Here is a 9049-nt window from a genome sequence, read left to right as displayed (position 1 = left end):
TTATTATTGTCGAATCAAACATTAAGGTCTCACTTTTAAGAAAAAAAAAAAAACAACAACAACAACACAACCAAAAAAAGCAAGAGGAGAAAACAATTACATACCGTGCGTAACTCCTTCGGTCTCACAATTCTATTATAAAATTTTTTATCACCATTTCATCATTATTGCTTCTCTGCCAGTGATCTCGCCATCGGCCTTCATATTATTACCTTTTTATCAAGCTGTCAGAGATAGGTTGTCAAGACTCTTATTTAGCTATCTTTAGATAGAAATTTCTTACTGTCAATAAGAAAGGTTGACGTCACTGCGGACATGATTATTTGTGGGGTTTTCGTCAATAAGCACAGATGCACACACGAGTGTTTCCCCTCCGACGTGCCTCTCCCATGATAAGTTTCCTTCCTTTAATTCACTGAATCTGCAATGGAGGATCGTGGGTGGATCTAACACGAAGAGCGGCAAGGATTCAGCCTGATTAATCAATTGTGGCGTATTTTTGAGGGACCTCCGAACAAGAGGAAATCACCAGATGTTTTAATTGTTTGAAGTTGGTCTTACATTAGTTCAAATCCTCAGCGAAAGTATATCCTCACAGCTTTCCACTTAACGACCACAAAATGGAAACTTGGTTTTCGATTCTTGGCTGGTCTCTGTCCATTCTGACCATAACTGGAAATGGATTTATCATCTGCCTCGTTGGAAGAAGACGGCGGCTTCGGACCAGAACCAACGCATTCATAGTTTCTCTTGCAGTGGCGGACTTCTGTGTTGGGCTTAGTACTTTTCCCCCGCTTTACGTCTGCGAAGAGATAGTTGGATGTGACCCTAAGGCCTTCTTAGCAAGCGGGGTGGATTATCTAAGATGGCTCTTTGGGTACGCTTCGGTTACAAACTTGTGCAGTTTAGTCCTAGAGCGCTACGTTGCCGTTGTGAAGCCGTTAAGGTACTGGACTTTTATGACGCGCAAACGCGTTCTCCAGATGTTTGTTACCTCTTGGACCATTCCAGTTGTTTTGGTCTTGGTTTTTTTACTGAACGGGCTTATTTTTAGAGAGACTCTGCTGTTTAAAGTGCTGATATTGATTCTTATGTCATTTTTAGAGTTCTTACCGTGTTGCAGTCTAATTTTTTGCTTTGCATCAATGTATTATGTTGTTTATAAACACGAAAGAGCCGCCCGCATCTTGGCAAAACAACTCCGCTTTAACCAAAGATTTTGTTTTAAAATCCAAGAGAAGTCTGCTGTGAAAATAATGGCCATTGTTATTGGCTTGTTTCTTGTAACCTACTCGTTCGCTTTGCGGTGTGGCTTTATTTACATTTTGAATGACGAAAAAAAACCGTGTGATGATCAAGAATATAAAATACCCCTTCTTGTATTAAACTCCGTCGTCAACCCCTTCGCTTATGCTGTCTTCAAGAGAGACATAAACATGGAGATGACACGATATATCTGCTGTGTCATGTGTAAAAAAAGAAACCGCACTGAGCCAATTGATGAAAACAACTCTTTCATCCTACGCAGCTGCAATGCTTAACATGTCAATCCAAAAATTCAAAACTTGGACAAACGTCTTCTCGACTGTCTTCAGCTATGTTCCACGAGTTAAAAGTCCATAATTAAGATTGGGGATTTGCTGACGGTGTATGCATGATGAGGAGAGTAGATCATACCTTTCATATTAATGTCTAAAAAGAAATCTTTTCACCTCATCAATCCTTACCAATTCGTATTTCTTTTTGTATATTTTTAATTGTTACGGTTAGTTTTTTTCTACTTTTGCCAATCGGTCTGTTTCATTTTATAATTTTGCAAACCAGTCTCTCGGTCAGTCAGTTCGTATCTCAATCTGTCAATAAGATAGTCAATGAGACATTCAGTCCGTCAATCAGTCAGTCAGTCAGTTATTTAATCAGTTAATCAGTCAGTCACTTAGTCAGTCAATAAGTATGTCAATCAGTCAGTTTCCATTCAGTCCGTCTGTCACCCTGTCCGTCAGTCCTTCACTTAGTCGGTCGGTCGGTCGGTCGGTCGGTCGGTCGGTCGGTCGGTCGGTCGGTCGGTCGGTCAGTCAGTTAATCAGTCAATCATTTAGTCGGTCAGTTAGTCTGTCAATCAGTCAGATTTCAGTCAGTCCGTCAGTCACCCATGCCAGTCCGTCAATCTTCCAGTCCGTGAATTAGTCTGTATGTCAGTCACCTAGTCTATCATTTAGTCAGTCCGTCCGTCCGTCTATGCGTCCATCCGTCAGTCCGTCCGTCCGTTAGTCAGTCAGTAAGTTAGTCACTCAGTCACTCAAATCTAATTCCTACCGTCAGTCAATCATTCAATCGGTCAGGGTAGTCAGTTATTAAATTATTTAGCCAGTTTTCAGTCTACAACTGAATAAAAGGAGTGAAGATTTTAAAGAAACTGTGGTGCTCCGTCAATGCTGGGTATAAAAAGATATATGATATCGTTTTATCGGGTTTCTAGACAAATATGGTGCCCGAAATTATCGCTTCTCCGTTGTGGCTTTGTTAACGACAAATCTAACTTCGACTGTGTTTTTCTAAGATTAAAAGAGGAATCAGTTATTTCATGGTCAGTAAGCACCATAATACGCACATGAAAACGTGAGTTTTCATTGAAGGAGAAGTTTCCTGTAGCTTTGATTTCTTAAAGTGGAAACGGGGAGATACTTAGTCAAACAGATATGCTACCTGATGCGTAAACAGTTAATTTGGAGTGTGCAGAATGTGTTTATTTGACTCAATTAATGTTTAAGCCGATTTAGGCGGTGTATACAAAGGAAAGCGGCTGGAACACAATACGAATGCCGTATGGCTTTTGTCGTTCGCAAACCGGAGTACCATTATTTTAGCTAACTTACGATGATCTGTTTTTTTTCTTGGACTCAAAGGAGGAAAAGCAATCGAAATAAATGGTTGGCTTAAAAACGTTTGTCCTGTGCTGTGAACTGCCCTTCTGATCAAGTCAGACAACAGATATGGGGTTGAAGACAACTTGCTGATTCGTTCCTTGGATCATTTGCCGCTTACTTGTCGTTTTGTCTTAGGAATATGTTGATAACATTACCCTACTATGCAAATTCAGAAAGGTCTCACGAAGCCAGGTGTTCACTGATAGCCAAAAACTTGCCTTGGCAAACCGCCGATGGGCTTTTGAGAGAGTTATGAATATATGTATTTTTCTAAATTAGCCTTTTACATTTGAATTAAGTTGGATTAGAAGTAAATCGTTTTTACGTCATCGTACCGTTTTCACTTTTCAAAGGATGAACATATCTGGCAAGATTTTCCGTGCATGAATCATGCATATTTAAGGTTTTTTTCCGAACATTTTCATCTCATTGTGATTGATTGTTTTGTTAGACATGAACTCATTGTTGCACAAATCAATTACGTCAGCCAAAATTCAATAGAAGTAGTTTTAAAAGAGTAATTTTTCGGGTGACAAGGTATATAAGATGCTTCTGGTTATACTGAAATTATATCTACCATTATTGACTTGCAAATTAAGATAGTTCAATCGATCGTTTTGTCAGTTTAGCTCAGGTAAGAGGAAATAAGGGAACAATTGTATTCCTCTGATTGTTTGCGAGAACTTGTCTTCGGAACCTCGCAGTTACTAAAACCAAAACAAAACAGGTCCCACTTTACGTTAGGGAGGTTCTAAAGTTTGCATTTGGTTCGTAGACATATTAATGAAAGTCAACATGATGGTAATTATTCACAGAATATTCTTTTTCTAATGTAGTTTTGATATGAAACTTTTAAACTATATATTTTTCTGCGAATCCACTTCTAATTAAGGGTATAAGGATTGATGTAACGCAAATATTCCCATCCTGCTGCTAAAAGACTTATAAACGTTCAAGAACAAGAGAATATGATTGAAGCATCTGTGTGCCTATAAATCACTTAAGATGAGTATTCGAATGATGAGGCAAACATTTAGACACTCGTTTCTATATTGAACGGTTACAATTTTTAAACACTCGTTTAAAACTTGAACATTGGAAACTACAACAACAGATGATATCGAGATCGTTATCTGCGTTATCGTGCCAGGTGCGAATAAGAATAACTTCTCAGCGAGGTGCGAAATTTAAAATGGACTTAAAGAAACAATCATGGGTCACAGGGATAGGTTAGCACAGTTGATATTCTCTTGCTTAAAAGTGAATCGCAAAATTATCAACGATTAGCTTTGGCAGTAGAAATTTTATTGACGTTAGACGAATTCAAGTGTTTTTTTGAAATGGGAGAAAGCTAGGAACTCTTCTTAGACACCATCATGTTGAAGAATTTTCGTTAATAAGTTGTGAGTAGATATTTACTTTCAAACAAAATTAAGGTTTTAGCTGCTGTTATATGCTAGCACATAAGGTGGACTCGTTGTATGTCATTAGGACGCCAAATTTAGCGCAAACACGAGTTTAATTTTCCAATACAGTTCTCTTCCAAATAGATCTTGAGGAATACTTTCTCCACCTGCATTTGATCATGATAGCAGGAGTAAAAGATGTTGGTGGCCATTATACGCAACCAGAGTCCTCCCTATATTAAAAAGATCTTTTGTCCCTGAAACCAGCTACTAATTATGCTCTTCGCTCGTCTCAATGATAAACCTATACACTTTAGTTCTGAAGCGTTATGTTGCTGTCGTAATGCCTTTCAAGTATTTGACTTTTATGAAACGTCGCCGCGCTTTCCTGGTGATTTCCATCTCTTGGGCGATTCCACTTATAACTACATTAGCTTTTTTCAGAATGAATTGGCTTTGTCCAAGCCAGCGTCTACTATTTGAAATATTTACTTCGGAAAAACTTAATGTTTTTGGCTTTTCTGCCATGCTGTGGTCTGGTCTTTTGCTTCGCTTCAATGCTAGTTGTTGTTAACAAGCACGAACGAGCAGCTCGTGTCTTAGCAAATCAGCTCCACTTTAATCATTGATTTCTGTTCAAAATCCAGGAGAAGTCTGCAGTTAAAATGATGGCAATTGTTATAGGAGTTTTCCTTCTAGCGAACACATTTGCTTTACGATGTGGTTATATATTAATATTCAAAACAGGAAAAACATGTGATGATGAAGAATATAAAATACCCCTCCTTGTTTTAAACTCTGCTATTAACCCCATTGCGTACGCCTTCTACAAGCAGGATATAAAAAAGGAGATGACAAAATGTATTTTCTGCGTCATCTAGACAAAGTAATTCAGCTTTTTCAGCTAATTCAAGAAATCCGCAAAATTGGTTTTTAAGCTTTCATTAATGGTTTGACAATAGGCGTTGATAATTATGGAACAAAACGAAATTGTATTCCAAGATCACCTTGAGGTTTTTGCCTCTTGAACGAGGCTGCCTTTATTCTCCAATTTATCGCTTGACACCCTAGTGATCTTTTACCTCATTCGAGTTGTTTACCAGTTATTTTTAGGTTCGTGTGTGTCTGAAGGTACCCTTTAAAATTCTTTACCGCACAAGCGTATGCTGTGAAGAGTTTGAAGTATGAAAGAGCGCGATATAGATGGTAATAATCGCCATACTCGTCTTGCCAATCAGAATATGAAATTCATCCGTAGCAACGACACCTTAACGTTTTTTCCTTTGCGCATCTTTATGTTTTAAAGGGCTGTTTTTTATATGACAAGTAATTGACTTACTCCCAGTGTTTCCAGCTTAGAATTCACTGTTTTCTTTATGTCAGATGACAAACAAGGAGATATTCTCAACTTTGTTCCTCTTTTTTCCCGCAGAGGTCCGAGTACGAGCAAACTGTATGTCTCTGTCGTGTTCATTTAACCTTTCTCGCATTGATTTCCCTGTTTCGCCCGCGGTATATTGTTGGTACGGACCCGTTTCAGTTGAGGTTTTCATCTTGTCACGGTAAGTGTTTGTGTCTAGGATACACTAGCGCAGCCTTTTCTGCTGGCAGAATAGTGATAGCGTCGTGTTGTTTTAGATTCTTAAAGGCCTTTTGCATATCCTTCGTGATGTTGGGCTTGGGTGGTTTGGCCTGTTGAAGGATGCCGTTTACAGTTCGTCTTACGGTGTCTGCTTGCTTTGAGTCAAGCACTCTTATTGCCGACTAGACTTTGGTGACTATTTCTGTAGCTGGGATGTTGGATGGATTGGTGAAAAATTGTTTATCTATTTCATTAGTACCGTCATGTTCGGCCATTTTTCTCTCAACACTCCTAACTTGAATTACACTCCTACGTATACGCCTTTAGGCTCGTCGGAATATTGCATGAAACGTCATTTCGGCATAAATGCCTTCCTGGAATGCATCTCATATGCAGGTTGAATATTCTTATCTTTCGGCTGTGTTTAGAGAAGCTAGTAATATTCATGTGAATCGTAACTGAAAAAAAATTACTGGCAGAATAGCACGGTCGTACTTGTTAATGTTAATTTTTTGGTTTCATTGAATTCTATCCTGCTTTAAAATTCGTGGGGAGGGGCCATGGAAGTTTAGACAGGTGAGGAAAAATAAAATAGAGTAGTAGCAATGGTAAAATTGGTCCGCAGATGCGTGCTTTAATGATCTACCGGAAAATACGAATATGATGCGTCAAGAATATGATTGTAAATTTTCCAAAGTGCTTTTTTATTACTGACGAATTAAAACACATGGAGAAACGTGCAACTTGTGGAAATCCTATTTAGCATAAATTAATATTTTGCCGGCACGTATAAGAGGACTGGGGCGGGTGCAAGGTGCGCGGAGAGTTATGGGATGGTGGTTTGTAGGTAGAGGTCGTTAGTAGGGCAAGGCATTCTACGGTCCGCCTTCGCTGTGTTTAGTTGTTCGTTTTCGTTTTCGTTTTTGTATAAGTTTAGAGCTTTACTTGCATACTACCTTAAGTAACTGTGTATAACATGTCATTCATAGGATACCCTTAAACCCCAGGGGTGGCACCGCTGCCTTAGTTGGGGGTACGCGTTCCCCGTTTTTTCCGCCTGCTGGTTTTTAGGGGTTTTTGTGTCCGGCTTTGATGCATTTAGTTTACTTCAATCGTATAAGACTTTCGTAGGCATATCGATTTGGCGTTAAATAAACGGTGTCTTGGCTGGCCAACGCACCCAGATATCAACTCTTTGTGTGCCCGGTTGAGTAGTGGAGACAAAATCCTGAACACACATATGTAAATAGTGTTTGTCACCATTTAAAATATGATACTTCGATTATGATGTCTTATTCATAAAAGGGAGCAGAAAACACAAACACAAATACGATAGCAAGAATAGCAACCTGGTTTTGGATGCTTGGCTGATCTCTTTCCATCCTAACCATAACTAGAAATGGATTTATTATCTTCCTCGTTTACAGCAGACGATGGCTTCGAACCAAAACCAACGCGTTTGTCGTTTCTCCTCACCAAATCAATACAATATCAAACAGAAAGGTGATGAACATAAGAGAAAATATCAGTTAGGGGAGTATTAGTTGATTCAATACCAAATTTCCAGAACTGACATCATATGAGTTGTATGGCTAACAGTAAGGAGAATTGCTAATGAGATCTTGAGAGGGACATAAGGAAGGAGGTAAAAAGAGTTGTTAGATATAGAGAGAAACTCAGTTTTGAAAAGGCCTCGTCCACACTAGCGTATTTACCTGACGTTCGATGATGTCTACTTTTTCCTTTCCATTTTGCTTGTCATCCACACTTAAACACCAAAAAACGCAGATGCAAAGTAGATATTCGGAAAAGGTTGCACTGGTAGAGTATTTTGAAAATGCACCACGTTTGAAATGTTCCGTTTTCTGTGTGGACAGATGGAGAAGGAAGCTTTTAAAAAAGATGGCAAAGACGTAGGTCAGATATTGTCGGGTGATTCTAAGCGGAAGATTGGTGAAAATGCATCAAAACGTTGGAGTTTTCAAAAGATAATGCAGTATAGAAGGCAGGTGAGAAAAAATCGATAAACACTTGCGTAGGTGAAGATGCTTTGCCTCGTTTAGGTAGAGTCTAAAAACGTTGTGATCAGTGTTGTCGCGACAGATTTTATGAAATATTTTATCATCAAGCTCACAACTATAATTTAAAGTGTAACCCACTATAAAGTGACCGAACACTAAGTTTAAAAGAGGAGAAGAGACTTTTTTAACCAAATGCGACTGATGATAACTTGTCGCTATATGCAAATAAAACAAAGTGAACTGTCTTCATAGGAAGTTTCATCTTTCAATTAGTTAGCGTGTTGAAAGTAGTGAAATGAGGTATGCAACGATTTTACTCCATATCGAAGAATGTAGCGGGTGATTTATTAACTGTTCGATGTTTTTGACAGTGGAAAGGCAAAAATGGAACTTTTCCCCTCTTTCTTTAGCCATCTATAAAATTGAAGGAGGAAAATATGACTCGCTAAAAACAGATAAGGTGGTTGAAGAATTGTTAAGAAGCGCCTGAATAAATTGCATTTTTGAGACTTAGCAATCAGCGAAAATACTATGAAATTACACTTATTTTGAGGAGAAGCAAGTTTATAACAAAAATCAACTACAAAAAACTAATATAGAAATAGCCGGAAATACCGGGCGCTTTTGCTCGCTAGGGCATTAGCGTTTCGTTATGGAATTGACTTTTTTAAGCGATGTTTTCATCCAAACAGAAAGCAGTTAATGTTAGCATCATTTCACCACTACTGCTTTCAATAAACTTTATTACTTGTTTTCTGACAGTGTTTTTTGCAATTAGTTTGTATATTATGACATTTTATTTTAAGACAACAAAAGGAGACCTGACAATGTGCTGAAGCTGTCAGAGATAAGTTGTCAAAATCCATATTTAGCTATCTTCAATAATTTAGTTTCTTACTGCTCGTAGAAAGGCTTCATATCACCACGAACATCGTGCGATTTTCATCAATTAGAATAGAAGTGTACTAGAATGAGTACCCCGTGGTTGCCTCTCTTGTGATCAGTTACCTTCCTTTGATTCATTGACTTCATTGAAGGACCAGAGGCTGTTAACTTAACGGTAAGAGCGGCCGGATTTCAGGCTGATTTGTCAACTGCGATGTGTTTGAGGGA

The 9049-nt window shown here is 38.5% G+C and overlaps 1 protein-coding gene across 1 annotated transcript; it reads left to right on the top strand.

The window, feature by feature from the left end:
* Positions 1-620: 620 nt before the first annotated feature.
* On the top strand, positions 621-1541 carry LOC131777834 (histamine H2 receptor-like). The gene has a single exon (XM_059094184.2). The coding sequence runs from the start codon at positions 621-623 to the stop codon at positions 1539-1541; it is 921 nt and encodes a 306-aa protein (XP_058950167.2).
* Positions 1542-9049: the final 7508 nt, after the last annotated feature.

This window comes from Pocillopora verrucosa, chromosome 1 (assembly GCF_036669915.1).
Source record: "Pocillopora verrucosa isolate sample1 chromosome 1, ASM3666991v2, whole genome shotgun sequence".
NCBI lineage: Eukaryota > Metazoa > Cnidaria > Anthozoa > Scleractinia > Pocilloporidae > Pocillopora > Pocillopora verrucosa.
Note: the sequence above shows the minus strand (reverse complement) of the source record. Positions and strands in the feature narration are given on the sequence as shown.

Bases quoted from the DNA above. Each gene is read 5' to 3' on its own strand.
- LOC131777834 (XM_059094184.2), top strand. From the start codon at position 621: ATGGAAACTTGGTTTTCGATTCTTGGCTGGTCTCTGTCCATTCTGACC.